At 40.5% G+C, this 27,996-nt stretch overlaps 1 protein-coding gene across 1 annotated transcript in view; it reads left to right on the top strand.

Moving 5' to 3' along the window:
- LOC126192064 (collagen alpha chain CG42342-like) overlaps positions 1–27,996 on the top strand; it is a 660,839-nt gene that overhangs the window by 565,195 nt on the left and 67,648 nt on the right. Inside the window, exon 23 of the mRNA XM_049932580.1 lies at positions 5,548–5,583. Coding sequence (XP_049788537.1) covers positions 5,548–5,583 — 36 coding nt within the window. The remainder of the gene's footprint in view (positions 1–5,547; positions 5,584–27,996) is intronic.

A 27,996-nucleotide genomic window follows, 5' to 3' on the forward strand; every position in this document is an offset into this window, starting at 1 on the left:
TCAATATCATTTGTTGGATAATGTTTACACACTCCTGGAAATTGAAATAAGAACACCGTGAATTCATTGTCCCAGGAAGGGGAAACTTTATTGACACATTCCTGGGGTCAGATACATCACATGATCACACTGACAGAACCACAGGCACATAGACACAGGCAACAGAGCATGCACAATGTCGGCACTAGTACAGTGTATATCCACCTTTCGCAGCAATGCAGGCTGCTATTCTCCCATGGAGACGATCGTAGAGATGCTGGATGTAGTCCTGTGGAACGGCTTGCCATGCCATTTCCACCCGGCGCCTCAGTTGGACCAGCGTTCGTGCTGGACGTGCAGACCGCGTGAGACGACGCTTCATCCAGTCCCAAACATGCTCAATGGGGGACAGATCCGGAGATCTTGCTGGCCAGGGTAGTTGACTTACACCTTCTAGAGCACGTTGGGTGGCACGGGATACATGCGGACGTGCATTGTCCTGTTGGAACAGCAAGTTCCCTTGCCGGTCTAGGAATGGTAGAACGATGGGTTCGATGACGGTTTGGATGTACCGTGCACTATTCAGTGTCCCCTCGACGATCACCAGTGGTGTACGGCCAGTGTAGGAGATCGCTCCCCACACCATGATGCCGGGTGTTGGCCCTGTGTGCCTCGGTCGTATGCAGTCCTGATTGTGGCGCTCACCTGCACGGCGCCAAACACGCATACGACCATCATTGGCACCAAGGCAGAAGCGACTCTCATCGCTGAAGACGACACGTCTCCATTCGTCCCTCCATTCACGCCTGTCGCGACACCACTGGAGGCGGGCTGCACGATGTTGGGGCGTGAGCGGAAGACGGCCTAACGGTGTGCGGGACCGTAGCCCAGCTTCATGGAGACGGTTGCGAATGGCCCTCGCCGATACCCCAGGAGCAACAGTGTCCCTAATTTGCTGGGAAGTGGCGGTGCGGTCCCCTACGGCACTACGTAGGATCCTACGGTCTTGGCGTGCATCCGTGCGTCGCTGCGGTCCGGTGCCAGGTCGACGGGCACGTGCACCTTCCGCCGACCACTGGCGACAACATCGATGTACTGTGGAGACCTCACGCCCCACGTGTTGAGCAATTCGGCGGTACGTCCACCCGGCCTCCCGCATGCCCACTATACGCCCTCGCTCAAAGTCCGTCAACTGCACATACGGTTCACGTCCACGCTGTCGCGGCATGCTACCAGTGTTAAAGACTGCGATGGAGCTCCGTATGCCATGGCAAACTGGCTGACACTGACGGCGGCAGTGCACAAATGCTGCGCATCTAGCGCCATTCGACGGCCAACACCGCGGTTCCTGGTGTGTCCGCTGTGCCGTGCGTGTGATCATTGCTTGTACAGCCCTCTCGCAGTGTCCGGAGCAAGTATGGTGGGTCTGACACACCGGTGTCAATGTGTTCTTTTTTCCATTTCCAGGAGTGTATTATGGCAAAACTGAAAATAATGCCTTTGCACTTTTAACTTTTTTATTACATTTACTACATATTTCACAGACAACTGTCTGATGTAAAACCTTTACTGAATCATTGTCGTGTATAGAAGGATTTGCTGGGTGGGGGAGGAAAAATAAAGGCTTATGAAAAACAGACTATTTTTATAAGAATAGGAGAATATATATGTATATAAACTGGCATTACTATGTATTGTATGTGTTGTGGACTGGCAAGACAGCCAATCCACTATGACAGGAAGCCGAAAGGCACGCGTTTAAGCTCACGCAGGCTGGTGTGAGGTCTGGAACAGGACACGGAAATGAGACTAGTAAAAAAGGTACGTAGCTTCTGGAATACTTAACTTTAATCCATAAGTGGTGAACATCGCTCTTGACGGTACATGTTTTACAATCAATAGTAACTGGTAATGGCGCCTTGCTAGGTCGTAGCAAATGACGTAGCTGAAGGCTATGCTAACTATTGTCTCGGCAATTGAGAGCATAATTTGTCAGTGAAGCATCGCTAGCAAAGTCGGCCTTACAACTGGGGCAAGTGCTAGGAAATCTCTCTAGACCTGCTGTGTGGCGGCGCTCGGTCTGCAATCACTGATAGTGGCGACACGTGGGTCCAACGTATACTAACGGACCGCGGCCGATTTAAAGGCTACCACCTAGCAAGTGTGGTGTCTGGCGGTGACACCACAGTATGGTAGTACTATTTTATGAAACAATGGAAAATCCAGGATGGAATGTAACAATATTATGAAAAGGAGAGTTGCTACTTACCATATAGTGGAGATGCTGAGTCGCAGATATGCACATCAAAAAGACTGTCAGGTGTCAGTTGCCTGTGGCTGCAGTCATTTGTGTGAGTTGTGTTTGCATGTGCGTGAGTTGTGTTTGCGTGAATGTGTGTATGTGTGTCTGTTGTCTGTTACTGATGAAGGTTTTACTGGCCAAAAGCTTTATTTTTGACAGTCTTTTCTTTGTGCCTATTTGCAACTCAGCGTCTCTAATAGTATTATTTTATGTGTATATTTGTATTCAATGTCCATCCAATGGTTTCGCATGAAATTCTCACATATATCTGGATAACATCCATACAATATTTATTGCCTGTGTATGAATGAATAAACACACTGACAAAGATTTGGCAACAATCAGTCAGTTTAGGTTAACAAATTAATTCTGTTACCCCTGACTGTTCATTATTTGCACATCCATCTCTGAAAGATACACTTTAAGTTTCATATTACTGAAAAAAATCAGAACCGCTAGTTTCCATACATAATTATTATCAGTGAGTAGTACTGAAACAGGTGATGCTTTGCACGACTGTTTATCAATATGTGACCAACATGAGTAGGGATAGGTACTATGTGATGTAGCAGACAGGAACAATATATACCTCTGAAGGTGTTCCTCTACTTCTTTCATACCAACCTCAGCCCCACTATATGACCTTTTGTAATGTACTGTGTGGATAAGGCCCATTAACTTCTGGAACTCACCTACACATATGTACAATTAATGTGTCTACTGGTAGTTATGCATGTATGTCAACACAAATTTAGATGCTTGCAAATAATGCATGGGTTATAGATTGCCATAGAACTTGCATTCAGCTATGGCAATGTAGTACAGGACTCTTTGTTAAGATTCAGTTATTAGCTGTAGTACAGTGTGACACATGGAAGATGGATTGTTTGAAACTGTGTAGTACTGAGAGTGCTGTGGTGGGAGGAGATCACAGTGGGTATAGTTCTTCTACAAACAACACACCATTTCAGTTACAATAGAGCAGTGGAGCACATAATGTCATATAATATTATTTGTTCACCTATGACAGTTTTATTAAAAGTGGTGAGACCTGTCACAGATACACAGCGACAGTTCCATGTACAGTTCAATCTCAGTCAACAAGGAGTTGTTCTGATTGTTCTCAGTTGTAACACAATCCTTAAATGGGTGAAACACTTAAGATCAACTGTGAACATAATGGATAAGAAGTGTACAGACCTGTGATGCAGTGTAATGATGTAAGAAAATGTTGCAGGGGTAAGGGGACTGATAGTCAGAAGCCCAGGAGAGTCAGATAGATGTCATGCTAATGAACTATCAATCAATCATGAATTGGTTAGACAAATATTGCAAACATTAAAATTTCATCCATATCAATTTCTTATTGTGCAACAACTGAAACCAACTGATTTTGCTGTGCACAAAGACTTTTCTTGCAGAATGCAAGTGATTTTAAGTGATAAAGTGATTTTAAGTGATAAAGTGATTTTATTGATGAGCAGTAAAGCTCATTTTCATTTAATGGGACTGTCAATAAACAAAACCTGTGTTGCGGGGCTCCTGAGAAACCACACCTTAATCACCATTGCTCTTTAAATCTGAAGAAGTCCCAAAATGTGGTGCTCTTGCAGCATGATCGAACCGTTGTTTTTTTTTTTTGTTTTTTTTTTTTTTTTTTTTTTGTGTGTGCAGAAAATGAAGCCACAGTCACAGTTAATTTGACTTGACACATTCATATGCTTGAAATGTTCTTGAAACTAGAAGTAAGAAGACAAAGAATCCCTGCAAAACATGTTGGGTTTCAGCAGAATGACACTACATCACATGCAGAACACGCTTCAACAGCAGTTCTTCGAGGCATGTTTAATGAACAGATTAGCTCACTTTTTGGCAATGTTCTTTGGCCTTCCAGATCTCTATACTTCTAAGTTTGTGACATTCTGTGGGAGTACATCAAGAGCCCTGTCTATATCCACAAAATGCGAAATTTCAACCGATTGAAGAATGCAATCATTCAAGAAATTGCTGCCATTACTGCAGAGATATTGGTCCATGTAATGGGGGATTTGGAGAATAGACTTGAATCGTGCAATCAAAATTTTTCACAAACAACTCTAGCCCAAATTAAATGGAAAGCAATGAACTTGGATTTAATGTCAATAAACATACATTAACTTTAAAACTGACTAAGCATTCTTTGCTTAAATCCATACACCTCCCAGATGTCACTCTATTTTAGACAAAAGTAATATGCTTGATGACATGGAAGAGGGAGTAGGGTGTGATGTACCACTGATGATGCGACTGTAAAAATGAAGCTCACACTTAGGTAGTACAAGGACAGAGAAGGAAATCAAGTGTGCACCTTTAAAAAGCATCATCCCTCCCATCATCTACATCTTGACGACTGGATGGAAGTTTGATTCTCACTCCCCCTGAATGGCAACCTATAGTCCGATTCATGAGTGATGGCAATCCATACAGGTCAAGGCATTGCTGGTTGCAGTATGCACATAGAGGTGCCTTGCACTTGAACAAAGTATCCATCTTGCAAATTATGTCTCTCACTTGCTTATGTAGAATTTGTCATTTACCACCGTCTTCACAAATGACAACACACAAGAAATAGAATAAAACTTCATTAAGTAAGGTATTATGATCATGTTTAATGCTCGCACTCACTACAACATTCACAGCAGAACACTTGGAACACTACTGAATGCTCATTGGCTGTTGAAGAATGCATGATGTCAGATACACAGAACATGGCTAAACTCAATTACTGTTGTTTGTGATTCCAGCTATAGTGTCTTAACCATTGAGTCAGCTAGTTCACTTAATTTGCTTCAGAATGACCCTCTGAAGTAAACAATTGATAATTTCTTCCAATGTGCAGAAAATGATTTGCGTATCAAAAATTGACATTTTGTATTTGTTTTTGTATTACACCAACTATAATACTAATTTTTGCTTTTCCTTATTCATCCATCTTCAAGATGATTTTTGTACTTCTGAATAGGGACTGAGAAATGGCAGTTTCAATCATTATTTTAAATGGAATGTTGCACATGTGAACAATTGTAATTGTTATGCATGTAAAGGTAGTTATCTACAAAACTTGTTTACCTAGCTTTAATTCCCTTTATTTTGAAAGCATGATTTAAAGGAAACTGTAAAATACTGTTCGTTGAAGCATTGTGGCCTAATTCAAATATTACTGTAGTTATTTAGGTTAATTCCACTGACAAGTGAAAAATAATTTCCACCTTTTTCCTAAATTACAGGGTCCAAAAGGAGAAAAGGGAGCCAAAGGAGAATCTGTAAGTATTTATCTACATCTACATCGATACTCTGCAAGCCACCATACAGTGCGTGGCTGAAGGTACCCTGCACCACTACTTGTCATTTCCTTTCCTGTTCCACTTGCAAACAGAGTGAGGGAAAAATGATTATCTGTATGTCTCTGTATGAGCACTAATTTCTCGTATCGTATCTTTGTGGTCTTTATACACAATGTATGTTGACAGCATTAGAGTCATTTGGCAGTCAGCTTCATTTGCCAGTTCTCTAAATTTCCTTAATAGTGTTTCTCAAAAATAATGTCCATCGATTCCCATTTGAATTCCTGAAGCATCTCTGTAACACTTACATGTTGTTCAAACCTGCCAGTAACAAATCTCACAGCCTGCCTCTGAATTGCTTTGATGTCTTACTTCAATCCAACATAGTATGGATACCAGACACTTGAGCAGCACTCAAGAATAGGTTGCACCAGCATCTTATATATGGTCTCCTTTACAGATGAACCAAACTTTCCTAAAATTCTCCCAATAAACCAATGTTGACCATTCGCCTTCCTTCCCACAGGTCTCACAAGCTTGTTCCACCTCATATCACTTTGCAACGTTATACCCAGATATTTGAATGACTTGACTGTGTCAAGCATGACACTAGTAATACTGTATCCAAACATTACAGGTTTTATCTTCCTACTGATCTGCATCAACTTACATTTTTCCACATTTAGGGCTAGCTGCCATTCCTCACACCAACTGGAAGTTTTGTCTTAAGTTGTCTTAAATCTTCTCACAGTTACTCAACTTTGACACCTTACCATACACCACACCATCATTGGCAAACAACCGAAAATTGCTGCCCACCATGTCCGCCAAAACATTTATGTATATAGAAAACAACAGCGGTCCCATCACACTTCCCTGGGGCACTCCTGATGTTACCCTTGTTTCTGATGATCACTTGCCATCGAAGACAACATATTGGATTCTATTACTTAAGAAGTCTTCAAGCCACTCACATATCTGTGAACTTATTCCATAGGTTTGTACTCTTGTTAACAGCCTGCAATGGGGCACTGTGTCAAATGCATTCTGGAAATCAAGAAATATGGAATCTTCCTATTGCCCTTCATCCATAGTTCTCAGTATATCATGTTAGAAAATGGAATCTGAGTTTTGCATGAGCAAATCTTTCTAAAACCGTGCTGATTCATGCACAGAAGCCTCTCAGTCTCGAACCGCGTGACCGCTGCGGTCGCAGGTTCGAATCCTGCCTCGGACATGGATGTGTGTGATGTCCTTAGGTTAGTCAGGTTTAAGTAGTTCTGAGTTCTAGGGGACTGATGGCCACAGCAGTTAAGTCCCATAGTGCTCAGAGCCATTTGAACCTCTCAGTCTCAGGAAAGTTAATTATATTCAAACTGAGAATATGTTAAAGGATTCTTCAGCAAACAGAATGTAGGGATATTAGTCTGTAATTTTGTGGGCCCACTATTTTACCTTTCTTATGTACTGGAGTCCCCTGCACTTTTTTCCAGTCACCTGGGACTTTGTGCAGTGAGAAAGATTCATAATAAATGCAAGCTAGGTAAGGGGCCAATGCTGCAGAGTACCCATTGTAAAATGAAACTGGGATTCCATCCAGACCTGGTGATTTATTTGCATTCAAATCCTTCAGTTGTTTCTCAACCCCAGGTGTGCTTATTACTATGTCATTCATACAGGCATCCACCTGATGGTCAAATGACAATATGTTTGTATAATTCTCCTGTGTGAACGATTCCTTTAACAAGAAATTTAAAATGTCATCTTTTGTTTTGCTATCTTCAACTGCCACATGAGACTGGTCAACAAGGGACTGAATGGAAGCCTTAGACTCACTTAGTGATTTTACATATGACCAGTATTTTCTTGGGTTGTCTACCAGGTCTCTTGCTAAGGTGTGACAGTGGTAGTTTTGTATGATTTTTGCATAGATCTTTTCACAGATGCATGAATCTCTACTAACTTTCACTCATCATTTATGCATTCCCTTTTGAACTGAGAGTGCAACAGCCTCTGCTTCCTCAGCATCCACCAAATTTCATTATTAAACCATGGTGGGTCTTTCCCATCCTTTGTCCACTTACTAGGCACATAACTCTCCAGGCCATGATTTAGAGTCTTTGATTCCTCTACATCCATATTACTGGCACTAAGTGATGCCAGTTCACTGTCTAAGTGAGATGTTAATAACTGCTTATCTGCTGTATCTAACAGAAACACTCTCCTAGCCTTCTTGGCTGATTTATTAAATTCTGTGATCATAGTTGCTATAATGACATCCTGATCACCCTAATCCCCATTTGTATATTGACACTGTAGATAAGGTCCGGCCCATTTGTAGCTAGATGGTCTAAGATATTTCCATTGCGTGTGGACGGCTGATCTAGCTGCTCAAGACAATTTTCTGAAAACTTGTTCAAAAGTATTTCTCATGGCTTTATGTCTGTACCCTCCATAATGAAACCATAGATATCCCAGTCTATGTTCGGCATTTTAAAGTCACCTCCAATCAGTATTGAATGATCTGGGTATTTACGTGCTATTGACTGTAGACTTTCTTTCAATGACTCTAGAACTGTCACAGCAGAATCAGGTGGCCGGTAAAAACATCCAACAATTAACTTAGTTTCACCTATACTTGTTATACATGACCAGATGGCTTCACTGTCACACTCACCTTTTACCTCAATAGAGACAAGCAGTTGTTAAAACATATAAACATTTTTACAATTAGCCTCATAATACTTAGTTTGTGGTTTGTACAAAATTAAATGCCATGTAGAAAACTACAGGGTTTTAAGCTAAGGACTAGTAAATCATTTGCTTATGTAGACTTCTATTCCAAAGCTATTACCTTATGGAATATACAGCCTAAGACAAAGAAAAAAAGAATGGGGAAAAGTGCACTATGAAGGAGTTATACAAACTGGTCACAAATTGATATTCAGACAAGTGAGGGAAAATGCAAAACTGTAAGCTTTGGGCTTTGGCAGCCATTGGATGAATTTGTGATACTGCAGCACAATTTCACCCCACAGCTGGCAAGGATAGTAAACAGTTGACATGTCAATACCAGGACATAAAGTCTTTGTGAATTTCATTCTCAGTTGGACAGTAACTATGCCTTGAAGATGGGCAAGTGAACAACATACACTGATGTCAGCATTTGAGAGAGGACGCGTAAAAAAATGGCTCTGAGCACTATGGGACTTGACATCTGAGGTCATCAGTCCCCTAGAACTTAGAACTACTTAAACCTAACTAACCTAAGGAAATCACATACAACCATGCCCGTGACAGGATTCGAACCTGCGACCGTAGTGGTCGCAAGGTTCCAGACTGAAGTGCCTAGAACTGCTCGGCCACACTGGCTGGCAGAGGACATGTATTTGGGCTCAAAGAAGTCAGTTGGAGTAATATGAAAATCACTCTACCCTTAAATAGGAGTGAACTGACTATGTTGTTAGGAATGGATGAACCAGAGCTGAACACAGTGTCAAGAAGGTAGAGGTTGACCTAAAGAGATGCCAGAATGAATGGACCGATCAATTGTCAAAGAGGCACTCAGAGCCCCTGATTCATCATTATCATCAATATGATCTGCAACTGTTGCTTCAGTGACCACAAGGGCCATTAATAGATGGTTCACAGAAAGGGAGCTAAACTTATGGCACCCCTTGCACTGACTACCACTGATCTCTGTAAACCAACAAGCTCATTTGCAGTGGTGTTGACCACATTGAATCTGGCTTGGCTTGAGTAGAGTTGGCTTCAGTGATGGGTCCCACTTTGAACTGAGCCGATGGCCACCGAAGATGTGTCTGGAGACTCCTGCAGTGCATTGGGATACCATCCCAACTGTAACCTGCCATATGGTCACCAAATCTTTTCCCATTGACAACATGTGGAGCATTATTCGTAGGACCCTCCTACCTTGGGATTTTGACATTCTACCATGCCAGTTGGACAGATCTGACATGATATCCCTCACGACATTCAAAAACTCCATCAATAAACACCATGCTGAATAACTGCTTCCATAAGGGCCAGAGGTAGACAAACATGTTGTTTCCTTGCTCAATTTGTCGAGCTTTTTCTCTTGAATAAATCATCATGTTCCTCTGAAACTGTAATCATTTGTCTGTCTGTACATCACATCCACCAACTTCCATCCCATTTGGAGAATTACTTCATGGCACATTTTTCTTATTTATTTCTTTCTTTTTCCTTAGAATGTAAGTTGAAATTATCAACTGAACTTATATGACATGTCTCTGCTCTTTAATGGAGTAAAACTGTGATGAACATTTTATGATAATTAATAACTGTTGCCGCCCTAACCCCAAACACACATATCTGCCTTCTCCCAGAGAAACTTGTCCAACAATGTTATACAAGAGTCTTCTTAGATTTCAAAAAGCAATTAATGACAAACCGACTAGCCTGTGAAATGTGGAAGCCTGAAATTGAGCCTAGGTCTTAGATATGACTGTAACTCCAGCCAAAACAATCATCGCAATTAAACATTGCAAAGGGGAATGCAATTGAACAATACAGACTGGATATGTACAATGAAACAGAATTATGATCGGTTTTCAAGCACCGCAGTCACTTCTAAGTAATATTTCATACACTACTGCCCATTAAAATTGCTGCACCATGAAGATGACATGCTACAGATGCGAAATTTAGACGAGAGGAAGAAGATGCTGTGATATGAAATGATTAGCTTTTCAGAGCATTCACACAAGGTTGGCGCCGGTGGCAACACCTACAACATGCTGACATGAGGAAAAATTCTAAACGATTTCTCACACAAACAGCAGTTCCCAGCGTTGCCTGATGAAACGTTGTTGTGGAGCCTCGTGTAAGGAGGAGAACTGCATACCATCACGTTTCCGACTTGGATAAAGGTCGTATTGTAGCCTATTGCGATTGCGGTTTATCGTATCGCGACATTGCTGCTCACCTTCGTCAAGATCCAATGACTGTTTGCAGAATATGGAATCGGTGGGTTCAGGAGAGTAATACGGAAAACCGTGCTGGATCCCAATGACCTCGTATCACTAGCAGTCGAGATGACAGCCATCTTATCCGCATGGCTGTAACTTATCGTGAAGCCACATCTTGATCCCTGAGTTAACAGATGGGGACGTTTGCAAGACAACAACCATCTGCACGAATAGCTCAACGTTTGCAGCAACATGGACTATCAGCTTGGAGACCATGGCTGCGATTACCCTAGATGCTGCATCACAGACAGGAGCGCCTGCAATGGTGTACTCAATGACGAACCTGGCAAAACATCATTTTTTTGGATGAATCCAGGTTCTGTTTACAGCATCATGGTGGTCACATCCGTGTTTGGCGACATCATGGTGAACGCACATTGGAAGCTTGTATTCATCATCACCATTCTGGTGTTTCACCTGGCGTGATGGTATGGGGTGCCATTGGTTACACGTCTCGGTCACCTCTTCTTCCCATTGACGGCACTTTGTACAGTGGACGTTACATTTCAGATGTGTTACAACCCATAGCTCTACCCTTCATTCGATCCCTGTGATACCCTACATTTCAGCAAGATAATGCATGACCACATGTTGCAGGTCCTGTATGGGCCTTTCTGGATACAGAAAATGTTTGACTGCTGCCATGGCCAGAACATTCTCCAGATCTCTCACCAATTGAAAATGTCTAGTCAATGGTGACCGAGCAACTGGCTCGTCACAATACGCCAATCACTACTCTTGATGAACTGTAGTATCGTGTTGAAGCTGCATGGGCAGCTGTACCTGTACACACCATCCAAGCTCTGTTTGACCCAATGCCTGCCTGTATCAAGGCTGTTATTACGGCCAGAGGTGGTTGTTCTGGGTACTGATTTCTGAGGATCTATGCACCCAAACTGCGTAAAAATGTAATCACATGTCAGTTCTAGTATAATATATTTGTCCAGTGAATACCCGTTTATCATCTGCATTTCTTCTTGGTGTAGCAATTTTAACGGCCAGTAGTGTATATAGTGCAGTAGGGGAAATCAGGGCAAAATGGTCCCTGTATGGTGTTTGGCCCTATATTCTGGGTAACATTCTAAATATGTTCAAGCCCATTGAGTATAGGTTTTCTATATATCTTAACAGCTACTTAAGTTACTTTTAAAATTTTGAAATGTAAATGTAGTTTAGAAAAAATGCATAATAATTGTAAAGTAAAGAATCGTTTTGCTGCAGGTATTTGGGGGAAAATGATCTCCTGGATTATAATTTGCAGTTTATTGCCATTCTTTTTATTTTTGAGTTTGTTGCAAAATTATTCACACACATGCAAATGTTAATCAATTTTTATTTTACAAGATAATTGATAACATAATGTTTCACCCATGAACCATGGCCCTTGCCGTTGGTGAGGAGACTTGCATGCCTCAGTGACACAGATAGCCGTACCGGAGGTGCAACCACAATGGAGGGATATCTGTTGAGATGCCAGAAGCCTTTTGCATGGCCAACAGTCTGGATGAGTGACTGGTCTGGCCTTGTAACACTAACCAAAACGGCCTTGCTGTGCCAGTACTGTGAACGGCTGAAAGCAAGGGGAAACTACAGCCGTAATTTTTCCTAAGGGCATGCAGCTTTACTGTATGGTTAAATGATGATGGCACCCTCTTGGGTAAAACATTCCGGAGGTAAAATAGTCCCCCATTCAGATCTCCGGGCGGGGACTACTCAAAAGGACGTCGTTATCAGGAGAAAGAAAACTGGCATTCTATGGATCGGAGTGTGGAATGTCAGATCCCTTAATCGGGCAGGTAGGTTAGAAAATTTTGAAAAGGGAAATGGATAGGTTAAAGTTAGATATAGTGGGAATTAGTGAAGTTCAGTGGCAGGAGGAACAAGACTTTTGGTCGGGTGAATACAGGGTCATAAATACAAAATCAAATAGTGTAACACAGTGGTAGGTTTAATAATGAATAAAAAACAGGAGTCCGGGTAAGCTACTACAAACAGCATAGTGAACACATTATTGTGGCCAAGATAGACACAAAGCCCACGCCTACTACAGTAGTACAAGTTTATATGCCAACTAGCTCTGCAGATGATGAAGAAATTGATGAAATGTATGATGAGATAAAAGAAATTATTCGGGTAATGAAGGGAGACAAAAATTTAATAGTCATGGGTGACTGGAATGCAACAGTAGGAAAAGAAAGAAAAGGAAACAGTAGGTGAATATGGATTAGGGCTAAGAAATGAAAGAGGAAGCCACCTGGAAGAATTTTGCACAGAGCATAACTTAATCATAGCTAACACTTGGCTCAAGAATCATGAAAGACGGTTGTATACATGGAAGAAACCTGGAGATACTAGAAGGTTTCAGATAGATTATGTAATGGTAAGACAGAGGTTTAGGAACCAGGTTTTAAATTGTAAGACATTTCCAAGGGCAGATATGGATCCTGACCACAATCTATTGGTTATGAACTATAGATTAAAACTGAAGAAACTGCAAAAAGGTGGGAATTTAAGGAGATGGGACCTGGATAAACTGACTCAACCATAGGTTGGACAGAGTTTCAGGGAGAGCATAAGGGGATAATTGTTAGGTATTGGGGGAAATAAATACAGTAGAAGAAGAATGGGTAGCTTTGAGGGATGAAGTTGTAAAGGCAGCAGAGGATCAAGCAGGTAAATAGACGAGGGCTAGTAGAAATCCTTGGGTAACAGAAGAAATATTGAATTTAATTGAACAAAGGAGAAAATATAAAAATGCAGTAAATGAAGCAGATAAAAAGAAATACATATGTCTCAAAAATGGGATCGACGGGAAATGCAAAATGGTTAAGCATGGATCGCTCGAGGACAAATGTAAGAATGTAGAGGCTTATCTCACTAGGGCTAAGATAGATACTGCCCACAGGAAAATTAAAGAGACCTTTTGAGAAAAGAGAATCACTTGTATGAATATCAAGAGCTCAGATGGAAACCCAGCTCTAAGCGAAGTAGGGAAAGCAGAAAGGTGGAAGGAATATATAGAGGTTCTACACAAGGGCTAGGTACTTGAGGACAACATTATGGAAATGGAAGAGGATGTAGATGAAGATGAAATGGGATATATGATACTGTGTGAGGAGTTTGACAGAACACTGAAAGACCTACGTCACAACAAGGCCTTGGGAGAGCCAGCCCTGACAAAACTCTACCATCTGGTGAGCAAGATGTATGAGACAGGCGAAATACCCTCGGACTTCAAGAACAATATAATAATTCCAATCCCAAAGAAAGCAGGTGTTGACAGATGTGAAAATTACCAAACTATCAGTTTAATAAATCACGGCTTCAAAAAAATAATGTAAATTCTTTACAGAAGAATGGAAAAACTGGTAGAAGCCGACCTCGGGGAAGATCAGTTTGGATTCCGTAGAGATATTGGAACACATGAGGCAATACTGACCTTACAACTTATCTTAGAAAGTAGATTAAGGACAGGCAAACCTACTTTTCTAACATTTGTAGACTTAGAGGCAGCTTTTGAAATTGTTGACTGGAATACTCTCTTTCAAATTCTGAAGGTGGCAGGAATAAAATACATGGAGTGAAAGGCTATTTACAATTTGTACAGAAAGCAGATGGCAGTTACAAGAGTTGAGGGACGTGAAAGGGAAGCATTGGTTGAGAAGGGAGTGAGACAGGGTTGTAGCCTATCCCAGATGTTATTCAATCTGTATATTGAGCAAGCAGTATAGGAAACAAAAGAAAAACTTGGAATAGGAATTAGAATCCATGGAGAAGAAATAAACACTTTGAGGTTCATCAATGACATTGTAATTCTGTCAGAGACAGCAAAGGACCTGGAAGAGCAGTTGAATGGAATGGACAGTGTCTTGAAAGGAAGATATAAGATGAACATCAACAAAAGCAAAATGAGGACAATGGAATGTAGTCGAATTAAATTGAGTGATACTGAGGGAATTAGATTAGGAAATGAGACACTTAAAGTAGTAAATGAATTTTGCTGTTTGGGGAGCAAAATAACTGATGATGGTCAAAGTAGAGAGCATATTAAATGTAGACTGGCAATGGCATGGGAAGAATTTCTGTAGAAGAGAAATTTGCTAATATCGAGTATAGATTTAAGTGTCAGAAAGTCGTTTCTGAAAGTATTTGTATGGAGTGTTGTCATGTATGGAAGTGAAACATGGATGATAAATAGTTTAGACAAGAAGAGAATAGAAGCTTTCAAAGTGTGGTGCTACAGAAGAATGCTGAAGATTAGATGGGTAGATCACATAACTAATGAGGAGGTATTCAATAGAATTGGGGAGAAGAGGGGTTTGTGGCACGACTTGACTGGAAGTAGGGACTGGTTGGTAGGACATATTCTGAGGCATCAAGGGATCGCCAATTTAGTATAGGTGGGCAGTGTGGAGGATAAAAATCGTAAAGGGAGACCTAGAGATGATTACACTAAGCAGATTCAGAAGGATGTAGGTTGCAGCAGGTACTGGGAGATGAAGAAGCTTGCACAGGATAGAGTAGCATGAAAAGCTGCATCAAACCAGTCTCAGGACTGAAGACCACAACAACAACAACAACAATGTTTCACATAAGGTGCACCTAAATAAAGATGAAATGCGATTTTCTTTCACTATCACAAAGTGAAAAATTAAAATATGTTTGCCTGTTATTGAAAAGGATGTAGTAAATAAAAAGAATACAAGGCTCATTACATATTCAGCTTCCTTTGACTTGCCAGAACATTAATTCTCTTACAGAAATTGCAAATGAACTCTTTATCAGCATTGTCCATTCCAGCAAATTGGTCATGAGAACAGTTTACACAGTCCTAACACGTAAAACAGTCTTCACCACATACAGAATGTAAATACACTGTGCAACAGAATTAAAGAATAATTTTTCCAAACCCCCAGAATTGTCTGTAATTGCAATGCATAAATTTTAAACTGGCTCAAAGGTGCCTACAACCCTCCTCTGTAATAGTACAAAAGCATGATGCCATGCAACTTCACCTGTGGGCTCATTGATTCTTCAAACAATAAGGTGTTGACACTTGCAAAAATAAAGTCATAGCTCAGAAGTTCATATGAACTCTAAGGTGGGTTAACAATATCACATTGGCACCAAATCTCACCATAACTCTACCCATTGCCATTGTGGACATGTCACACACTGAGAAGGTCATCACATCCCCTCTTACTCATGCTTCACCCCTTCTTTTGATGTCTAGGTAATGGAGGTCAGAACTGTGACACTCACAGTTGCAATCATGTGATTTTCTTATGCATGGCCAAGGACAACATTTCAGATGCAGTGCCACTCAGGACTGTCATAAATCGGCCTCAGGGGATGGCGTAAATGGCATCAGCGAAACTACCCCTTTCCCTGGGGTGTTGATTCCCACACATTTCACAGTCTGATGAGCAACAGGAAGATGTTCTAGACAAATTTTGACACTGATGACACCCTTGGATGTTTCAAACCTTCTCTAACAACATAGTTGGACTGCATTCCCATTTGAACATGGTAGCAGTACTTTGGAGTGCAATGTGACTGCAATTTTTGCTCTTGTACACAGGCTGGAACCACTAGGGTTCATTCAAAACCATTAAACAAAATTTGAACATGATCAGAAGCAACAAAGTGTTCTTATGCTTTTTCAGATTCTCTGTTTTGTGCCCTGCTGTGGCACAATCATGCAACAGTGCAACATTAACATGTGCATCAGTAAAATGGCAGAGGGCCCCTCTAAGACCCCCTCCCCTTCATTTAGCAACACCCTTGATGCCACCCATGCAGCTACGTTGAGCACATTAGAAATGTAACTTTAGAAATTTTGACACCAAATCTGCCTGGTGGATGCTCTAGTGCCTCATGGTTAGGCAACTCTCTTGACACACCTTGGGTAGGAAATAAACACAGAGCAACTTCCAGGCTGAATTGGTATCAAAGTTTCTGACAGTTATATTTGTAAAATCCTTAACAAAGTTGAGGGTGTTGCTAAACTGGGGGGAGGGGGCTCTTAGAGGGCCACTTTACTGTCTTATTCATACACATGTTAATGTTGCACTCTGACATGATCATGCCACTAGAGGGTGAAAACAGGAGTGCTGAAAAGGCATAAGAATCTTTTGCTATTCTAGATTAAGTTAAAATTTTGTTGAATGGTTTTTAATGGTCCCTAGTGGTTCCAATCCAGACAAAAGAGCAAAAATTGTGGTTGTGCTGCATTCCAGAGCTGTGCTGAGTGGCCACGCAGTCTAAGGTGCCCTGTCATGGATTGCACGGCCCCTCCCGCTGGAGGTTCAAGTCCTCCCTTGGGCATGGGTGTGTGTGTGTTGTTCTTAGCATAAGTTAGTTTAAGTAGTGTGTAAGTCTAGGGACCGATGACCTCAGTAGTTTGGTCCCTTAGGAATTCACACACATTTTTTGCACTCCAAAGGGGTGCAATCATGTTCAATGGGCATGCAGTCTGACAATGCCCTTAGAGAAAGGTTGAAATGCCTGAAGCCATCAGCAGTGTCAATGGTTGTCAAGAACATCTTCCTGTTCCACATTGCACTGTGAACTTTTGTTTTCAATTGTGAAATGTGTGGGGAACAATGCCCCAGGGAAAGGGGTAGTTTCATTGATGCCCTTTGTGCCACCCCCTGCATTCTTTTCAAGTTGATTCTGAGTGACAGCGTGTCTGAAATGTTTTCCTTGGCCACACATAAGAAAAATGTGTTATTTCAGTGTCATGGCTCTAACCTCCATTGCATAGATGCCAAAAGAAGAGATAAAATGTGGGTAAGAGGGGCTGTTATGACCTTATTATTTTGTGATACATCTACAGTGGCACTGGGCAAAATTGTGGCGAAATTGAATCCCTGTGCATGAACTTAGGAGCTGTGGCCTTTTTTTTTTTTTTTTTTTTTTTTTTTGCATGTGTCAACACCTTGCTATTTGAAGGGTCACAAGCCTGAGTGTGATGTTGCAAGATGCAACACTTTTCCACCATTACAGAAAAAATATTTATGCACCTTTGAGCCAAATTTCAAACTTTTGTGCCACAATGGGAGACAATTATAGAGTTTTGAAAAAGTGATCCTTTCAGTTTGAGGCACATTGTATGTGTTCTTGCAGTAAATACCTTCTGGGTTAACAATGTCATCAACACCATCTTCATAATAATCATTCTCTTGCACATATGACTGGCTCATCTTCTTAGATCTTCCTTTTCTTTTCTGCAAAGAGCCATTTGATTTGTTTGCATGCCCTTGTTTATTTTCAGATCTTAAGGTGCTGTTACTGTTGATTATTCTCTCTCTCTTTTTTTAGTTCCGCTAAAGTATTTTTGTGTGGACTTTTAGTCAGTGCTGTAGCAGCACCCCTCTCGCTCTTCGTAACACACCTTGGTCCTCTCATTTTGGGAATGGGATGATATTGGCTGGAGATACTGCACCATTCTTTATTCTCCTATACCACATTTTGATAATTTTATAGTTGCATACAGATGTGATTCATAAAGTGATATAAAATAAAGAAGAAGAAAGTTATATTACTATCTGGTGTGGTACAAGAATCATTGGAACTGTTCCATCTTTTTTGTTACAGTGGGTTAAAGGAATGGAGGATATATTGCAGGGATAGTTCCCACAAGAACAATTCAGAAAAGCTGTTGTTGGGGGAGAAAATCCAGCTGGTACAGGCTGTGAAGGAGTCATTGCAGTCAAGCACATCATGTTGGGCAGCATGCTCGGCAACTGGGTGATCTGCCCAACTTGAAATACTTAACTTCAGTGAGTGCATCACACCATGTGCCACCTAGATTCTTCCCACTAGCACCAGCTTTTCTGAACTGTGCTGGTGGGAAATTTCCCTGCAACATTTCCTTCTTTCCCATAATGCTCCTTACCTTCCCTGCTCCCACTCCACCCTTTTATATGTGCTTACTGCCCCCCCCCCCCCACCCACCCAAGTGCATCTGCATAATCCTTTCCTCTTCTCTGCTTCTCTCCTCTCCTCTTTTGCCCCCATAGCACAGCCTCCCAAGGCTTCAACTTGTAGCCCATAATCCTATCACTGACACATCCCTCCACACTCCCACTGGCAGCACTACACCACCCTCCCCCACCTCTACCCTACTACAACTCCCCTCCCCCTTTGGGGTCCATGACTGTACCCTCAGTACTCGACATAGCTGAAATTGCTGCTGACAACAGTCGCAGTTTGACCTTAGTGCCCAGATACAATAGTGGCCATATAATTGCGTTTCTTTCACGTGTGAATGTGTGTTATTGTCTACATCTGGCACAGGACTTCAAGTGCCTGAAATTTTATCAAAGAATGGTTGAGTGAGAATGGCATAGAATCAATCTTAGACATAGGTATGTTCTGGGGATGGCAAGTTTCAACTTTGGTGTTGTGTCAATGCTGGTCACTAGACTAGCTGGTACAGAAGTGTTTCCAAAGTAGGAAGAAGGTGAGGGATAGTAGAGCTTTGATTAGTGCAGCACACTTAAATTTGGATGTAGTACTGAAGATAAGCACCTTGGATGCAACTGAAACTTTATATAGGATCAACACGATTCAATGAGTGCTTCTTAACTCTAGGAGTAACAAGGGACTATTTTTGATCCACAAGGGTTTGTTGAGGGCCCTAGTCCCAACATAATCATCACAGGACCAAACAGTCCTATGAATTTTTATAGGGCTGTATCATTCATCAAAAGTTCATCCCCCTAGCATATGTAGAAGTATGAAAAATTGACCTATTATACCAGAAGTACCACATGGGTAATTTTTTTGAACCATACACGGTTCAATGCAATTTGATGTCAGTAACACCATTTTTCAGACACTAAATAGCTTCTGGGTGTGCTCCAACGTTATTCATGAGATGTTGTAGTATATTTCAACAGTTTAGTACTAAAATTGAAATTCCGAGGTTGTGCAATGCTTGATATCAATGCGGCAGTCATCTTAGGTTTAGTTCTGTATCATCAAGGAGACAACACAAGGAAACTGATAAATTTTGCCTTGCTTCAGATACTATTTACTGACAATTTCATTGCCCAGTACAAGCCAGGCAAAAGCATGGCTGTTGAGGAGCAGCCGTATCCTTACAAGTGCAGGTTCCCTTTCATACAGTACACGCTGAGCAAAACTTATAAATATGAGATAAAATTCTGGCTTTGTGCAATGCTGACAAGTGCCACTTTCTGAATGGATCCCTTACTCTTGCAAAGATGAAGTTCATCATCCGAGCAAGGATCTTGGTCACCATGTTGTTATGAAGTTGACACAGCCATTCCTTATTGACTGACAACTTCTTCATCTCCATGAAACTGGCAGATGAGCTGAAACAAAGAGGAATGAGTTTAAATGGCACTCTTCAGAGATCACTCAAGGAAGTCTCTCCTGTGGTATGAAGTGAAGATGACACACTATATGCAGCACAACACAATTGTACAAGATGGGCGATAATCTTTTCACAGTATACCAATGGATAAAGAAAACAAATGTCCTTATGCCGAGTAACATGCATGCTAGAAGTCAGGTCAATGAGAACACTGAGAACAAACTTCCAGAAACTGTGAAGTTTTATAATGAAACTAAGAGTGGAGTCAATATAGTTGACCAAATGACTAGACTCTACAGTGTCTGAGCTGGTGACCACTGATGGTCTATGCATGTCTCTTTCAAGATTCTTGATTTGCCGTGATCAATGGTCATTCAATTTGTAATTTACTTACCTCTAAGAAGATTTTGCTGTGAGATTTTATCCTCAGAGTAGCAGATAATCTTGCTGGGCCCTGCAAACTGTAGAGAGGAGCCAGTCTCCCCTTACAGGTACTCAATACTGGAGCTGGCCAACCTAGGAGTAGAAAGCATTGTCAAATTCAGGTTTCCTGCAAAGAACTAAAGGGGAATAAAACATCAAGCATAGGTTTCAATGCAGTAAGTGTATGTATAAAAGCAGCCAAGCCAAAACTCTTGTCTAATGTCAGAACCATGAGCCCATCCCAGCTTCTGCCAACTACTTTTTCATAAATATTTCCAAATATTTATAATTGTAGAGTGAAATTATTTGTTCTTATGTTTTTGTTCCTGGACTGCAATAAGCAAGAAAACACGCTAAGCATTGTAGTCGCATGCTGCATTTTAAAATCTTTTGGAAATACATGGTCCTAACCCTATGTGTTTGTAAAAGTAAATATACTATTAGTACTCATATAAACAGTACGTTTTGACTCTTTATCAAACTTTTCATGAAGAAAAACCATGTAACATTGTTTTACTTGTTTTAATGATGTTTGATGAGATGCTGAGGAATTTCATCTGTAAAATTTAAAATAAAAAAATAAAAAAACACTTTATTTCTAAAAATTTATTTTTGACGTTGTACCTGAACATATTGTTAACTTGATGATACCCAAAACATCATCCAAATACCAATAAAATGATGGTTTCCTAGAGCAGGTCAAAAATTATCCATGTTGTAGTTCAATGGGTATGGAAAAGTCCAGTACTTCTAGTGTTCTTGACTTATCTGTCTCTTCTATCCAGTCTTGTATGACCATGTATTGAGCATTAGACTCACATTCAGTTCTTTGCCACCACTTATGCGTCATTCCTCCACATCCAGTAAAATGCTGGTACTTGACAGAAAGATTCCAATACCCATATATAACAAATATTTCTTCTTTGTAAAATGTTCATCAGCAGTGTTGGTTACAATCAAATCATCTATTCACAGTCAAGATGTACATGGTATAGTAGTGCTCATCCTGAACATTCATTAGTGACTGGTAGCTTTTACTAAAAGAACAGATAAAATTGACTTTGCCAATAGTCAATGCTGTCACTCACAACACTTATGGTATTGCAGAGTCCATGATCATTTTTCAGAGGGTTCCTCCTGGACAGAGGACTGTAGATGTGCTCCACTACTTGTTGCTCACTATACACATATCATACCCTGGCAAAAGGCACAACTATGGAGACTCTGAAAATTATAAATTGACCACTACCAACTTGTAAATTTAATGACATGGAATATGAGATGTTGGCCAGTCTACCACATTTATAAAGCAGATACCATGGGTTTGTAACCTTACAAAATAACAGTGTTTTCATCTGTTTGGAACTTAGGTCCTCTAAGGTGTTGGCTAGAAGGACTTGAGCATATGGCAGATGAAACAACCTATTCATCCAAGATATGAAGACTATGAATTCAAGTAATGATGTGGTTCAGTGAGTTTCTTGAATGTTATTATGAAGCAGATGATAGATAGGTAGTTTAGTGAGATGGTTCAGTAGAAGCGGAAACTCACTTGTTTTAGCAAGGTGATTATTGGTATAGATCTCCAATTGTTGGAAGGCAAGGGTTTCAAATCAGATGAGGAGGTGTAAATAATCAGGATACCATTGTACAAATTTTTGTGGAGGAAACACAAGGTTTGTGAGGAATAAGAACTGGTGGACTCTGAAAACTTGAAGGTCTGTGTGAAAAATAAGGCTGTTTAAATTGTCAGACCATGGAAGGGGGTGGGAGGTGGAGAGTAGATTCTGTTACATTTCAGAAACATTATGTGAAACTAGGTTGGCACCATAGTAGGAAAGCTGTTCTGGATTGCTTGATGGAGCAAGCTTCTGTACTCAAGTTGAAAGTAAAGCGAAGGAAGGAAGATTAGTGTTAATGTATTGTCAACATCAAGGTCATTAGAGGCGGAGGTTGGAAGTGGATATGGAACTAACTGTTATTGAGAAGGAGAATAAACATTGGAAGTAATCACAGGAAATAAATATAACAAAGAAATATGTAAGATGAATTAAAAAGATGATTGGTGAAAATCTTTTCAAAAGGGTGCAGGAATGCTATAAAAATGCTGTCAAACATTATGGAGGAAGAATGTGTACATACATTTCTGTCACATGACAATATTTAATGGAGCATATATGATCATTTACTGCATCAGTATGGGAAAAATGTATGAAATATCCTCAAGAATGAACTATAAGTGTGTGATAAAAATTTGAATGGAAATGGCTGAAAAATGAGTTTTTTAGGCTGAGTTTTAGCAATCAGTGATTTAAGGAGACTGAGTTTCTACTATTAATTTGAAGTAGACCTTTACAACAGACTGTCACAGAAGTTATATGATTCTGGGCAGCATGTAGTAATATACTTGTAGAAATGAACTACAACAACTGAAATGAAAAATGCACTGCATTTAATTTCAGGCACACCATACAAGTATTCTAAAGTTGTTTTTTATGCTATGTTTAATAATTCTGAACTTTTGAAATGTCTGAATAAGACAATATAAACCATTAATGTCACTGAGCAGCCTAATGAATTACTTTTTCTGCTCTTTCTATACATGCAGATCAAAATGTGCAAGTGTTGTAACATTATTATGCTGGAAATTTAAGGATATTATGCTGTGTGGGGGATGTGAGTAAAACAGAGACACTACTGCCAGGAATTAACAGGAAACTTCCAGCTTTTGGTGGAATTGTGGAACAGAGGTTGTCAGTGAATCAATAGCAAATAGAGCAGTGGATTACTGTGGCCTCTCAAACTACATTATTAAATCTATCAGAAATCAAACTGTAATGCCAGTGACTAAAATAAATCTTAAAAGAAAGAAATTATCTTCCATGTTTGAAAACAACTGTAGTTAAACCAGTATACAAGAAATGAGATATAACATCTCCAGATAACTGTTGACCTATATCACATATACCTATAATATCAAAAATATTAGAATACCACAGGCATAAACAGGTGAGTCAATATTTTGAATCAAATGTACTTATTTCTTCACAGTATGGTTTCAGATCCAACTAAAATATACAGTTATTTTGGAAATGAAGAGATTATCTGTGCTGGACTATTGCACCCCAGGAAAGCATTTGATTTGGTCTCCCACAAGATTCTCATGAAAAAATTTCTACCTCTGTGAAATGAGTGAGATTGCTCTGTGCTTAATGAAGTCTTTCTTGAACAACAGAAAACAGTTAGTTAAGATAAATAAACAATAGACAGAATGTCTTCTGGTTATAAAGGGTGTACCTCAGTGATCTGTTCATGAACCATTACTTTTCATTATTTAAATGAATCACCCCCCATGAACCATGGACCTTGCCATTTGTGGGGAGACTTGCGTGCCTCAACGATACAAATAGCCGTACCATAGGTGCAACCACAACGGAGGGGTATCTTTTGAGAGGCCAGACAAACGCGTGGTTCCTGTAGAGGGGCAGCAGCCTTTTCAGTAGTTGCAGGGGCAACAGTCTGGATGATTGACTGATCTGGCCTTGTAACACTAACCAAAACAGCCTTGCTGTGCTGGTACTGCGAACTTTTGAAAGCAAGGGGAAACTACAGCCGTAATTTTTCCCGAGGGCATGCAGCTTTACTGTATGGTTAATGATGATGGCGTCCTCTTCGGTAAAATATTCCGGAGGTAAAATAGTCCCCCATTCGGATCTACAGGCGGGGACTACTCAAGAGGACGTCGTTATCAGGAGAAAGAAAACTGGTGTTCTACGGATCGGAGCGTGGAATGTCAGATCCCTTAATCGGGCAGGTAGGTTAGAAAATTTAAAAAGGGAAATGGATAGGTTAAAGTTAGATATAGTGGGAATTAGTGAAGTTCGGTGGCAGGAGGAACAATACTTTTCGTCAGGCAAATACAGGGTTATAAATACAAAGTCAAATAGGGGTAATGCAGGAGTAGGTTTAATAATGAATAAAAAAATAGGAATGCGGGTAAGCTACTACAAACAACATAGTGAACGCATTATTGTGGCCAAGATAGACACGAAGCCCATGCCTACTACAGTAGTACAAGTTTATATGCCAACTAGCTCTGCAGATGACGAAGAAATTGAAGAAATGTATGATGAAATAAAAGAAATTATTCAGATAGTGAAGGGAGATGAAAATTTAAGAGTCATGGGTGACTGGAATTCGGTAGTAGGAAAAGGGAGAGAAGGAAACGTAGTAGGTGAATATGGATTAGGGCTAAGAAATGAAAGAATAAGCCGCCTGGTAGAATTTTGCACAGAGCACAACTTAATCATAGCTAACACTTGGTTCAAGAATCATAAAAGAAGATCGTATACATGGAAGAAGCCTGGAGATACTGACAGATTTCAGATAGATTATATAATGGTAAGACAGAGATTTAGGAACCAGGTTTTAAATTGAAAGACATTTCCAGGGGCAGATGTGGACTCTGAACACAATCTATTGGTTATGAACTGTAGATTAAAACTGAAGAAACTGCAAAAAGGTGGGAATTTAAGGAGATGGGACCTGGATAAACTGACTAAACCAGAGGTTGTAGAGAGTTTCAGGGAGAGCATATGGGAACAAATGGTATGAATGGGGGAAATAAATACAGTAGAAGAAGAATGGGTAGCTTTGAGGTATGAAGTAGTGAAGGCAGAAGAGGATCAAGTAGGTAAAAAGACAAGGGCTACTAGAAATCCTTGGGTAACAGAAGAAATATTGAATTTAATTGAACAAAGGAGAAAATATAAAAATGCAGTAAACGAAGCAGGCAAAAAGGAATACAAACGTCTCAAAAATGAGATCGACAGGAAGTGCAAAATGGCTAAGCAGGGTTGGCTAGAGGACAAATGTAATGATGTAGAGGCTTATCTCACTAGGGGTAAGATAGATACAGCCTACAGGAAAATTAAAGAGAACTTTGGAGAAAAGAGAACCACTTGTATGAATATCAAGAGCTCAGATGGAAACCCAGTTCTAAGCAAAGAAGGGAAAGGAGAAAGGTGGAAGGAGTATATAGAGGGTCTATACAAGGGCGATGTACTTGAGGAAAATATTATGGAAATAGAAGAGGATGTAGATGAAGATGAAATGGGAGATATGATACTGCGCGAACAGTTTGACAGAGCACTGAAAGACCTGAGTCGAAACAAGGCCCTGGGAGTAGACAACATTCCATTAGAACTACTGATGGCCTTGGGAGAGCCAGTCCTGACAAAACTCTACCATCTGGTGACCAAGATGTATGAGACAGGCGAAATACCCTCAGACTTCAAGAAGAATATAATAATTCCAATCCCAAAGAAAGCAGGTGTTGACAGATGTGAAAATTACCGAGCTATCAGTTTAATAAGTCACGGCTGCAAAATACTAACGCGGATTCTTTACATACGAATGGAAAAACTAGTAGAAGCTGACCTAGGGGTAGATCACTTTGGATTCCGCAGAAATATTGGAACACGTGAGGCAATACTGACCCTATGACTTATCTTAGAAGCTAGATTAAGGAAAGGCAAACCTACATTTCTAGCATTTGTAGACTTAGAGAAAGCTTTTGACAATGTTGACTGGAATACTCTCTTTCAAATTCTGAAGGTGGCAGGGATAAAATATAGGGAGCGAAAGGGTATTTACAATTTGTATAGAAACCAAATGGCAGTTATAAGAGTTGAGGGGCATGAAAGGGAAGCAGTGGTTGGGAAGGGAGTGAGACAGGGTTGTAGCCTCTCCCCATTGTTATTCAATCTGTATATTGATCAAGCAGTGAAGGAAACAAAATAAAAATTCGGATTAGGTATTAAAATCCATGAAAAGAAATAAAAACTTTGAGACTTCCTGGCAGATTAAAACTGTGTGCCCGACCGAGACTCGAACTCGGGACCTTTGCCTTTCGCGGGCAAGTGCTCTACCATCTGAGCTACCAAAGCACGACTCACGTCCGGTACTCACAGCTTTACTTCTGCCAGTATCTCGTCTCCTACCTTCCAAACTTTGAGGTTCACTGATGACATTGTAATTCTGTCAGAGACAGCAAAGGACTTGGAAGAGCAGTTGAACGGAATGGATAGTGTCGTGAAAGGAGGATATAAGATGAACATCAACAAAATGAAAACGAGGATAATGGAATATAGTCGAATTAAGTCGGGTGATGCTGAGGGAATTAGATTAGGAAATGAGACACTTAAAGTAGTAAAGGAGTTTTGCTATTTGGGGAGCAAAATAACTGATGATGGTCGAAGTAGAGAGGATATAAAATGTAGACTGGCAATGGGAAGGAAATCGTTTCTGAAGCAGAGAAATTTGTTAACATAGAGTATAGATTTAAGTGTCAAGAAGTATTTTCTGAAAGTATTTGTATGGAGTGTAGCCATGTATGGAAGTGAAACATGGACGGTAAATAGTTTGGACAAGAAGAGAATAGAAGCTTTCGAAATGTGGCGCTACAGAAGAATGCTGAAGATTAGATGGGTAGATCACGTAACTAATGAGGAGGTGTTGAATAGGATTGGGGAGAAGAGAAGTTTGTGGCACAACTTGACTAGAAGAAGGGATCGGTTAGTAGGACATGTTATGTGGCATCAAGGGATCACCAATTTAGTATTGGAGGGCAGCGTGGAGGGTGAAAATCATAGAGGGAGACCAGGAGATGAATACACCAAGCAGATTCAGAAAGATGTAGGTTGCAGTAGGTACTGGGAGATGAAGAAGCTTGCACAGGATAGAGTAGCATGGAGAGCTGCTTCAAACCAGTCTCAGGACTGAAGACCACAACAACAACAAATGAATCATTTACCCACAGTTGTACCATGTGATGTAGTGCTATAATATGCAGATGGCACAATACTCTTAACATGTGATACCATCCTCGAAAATGTGTGACACAACATAGCAGTAGTGATAAGGAGATACACTACCTGGTTTGAGACAAAAGTATGGAAAAAATTACAGCAAAACTGAAGACATTGCATTCAGTCTGAATGCTCCTAGTTGTGATGAGAAAATAGTCAAACTACTATAATTTCACTTGGACTAAAAGCTTAGTTTGCATACCCACACAGGGAAATTATGTGGCAGACTAGTCCATGTGACATGTCGTCTCTACAAGCTGAGGAGCTGTGTCAGTAAAGAACTTCAGTTTTAGGCATATTTTATATTCTTCCAGTCCCACCTCAATGTTGTGATACTAGTAGAGGGTTGTAGAATCCTACCTCATGATAGGATCAGGGGGTACATATAATATGTCCCAGTATGAAATAACACTCTCTTTATTTTTCAAATAATTGCAATACAAGACCATGTCTTCGCACGAGACAATGACAGAACCAACTAAAACATGTTCCCAGTTCCAAAGATCACCTGCACAATACCACAGTTGATAGCAAGGTTAGTATTTCACTTGGCATCCACACAGAGCCTCCCTCCCTCCTCTACCCCCATCCCACCCCCACCCCTCGACCACCAGTATAGTGGAGCACTCAGACAGTATGACATACATGTGGCAGGAGAAGCACGGTCTGCTTCATAGCAGATGTTAGTCAAAGCTGTATTGGTATCAGGTGGCCATAAGTGAGAGCGTTTCCCTTGTCATTA

The sequence above is a fragment of the Schistocerca nitens genome, chromosome 1 (assembly GCF_023898315.1).
Source record: "Schistocerca nitens isolate TAMUIC-IGC-003100 chromosome 1, iqSchNite1.1, whole genome shotgun sequence".
Classification (NCBI taxonomy): Eukaryota; Metazoa; Arthropoda; class Insecta; order Orthoptera; family Acrididae; genus Schistocerca; species Schistocerca nitens.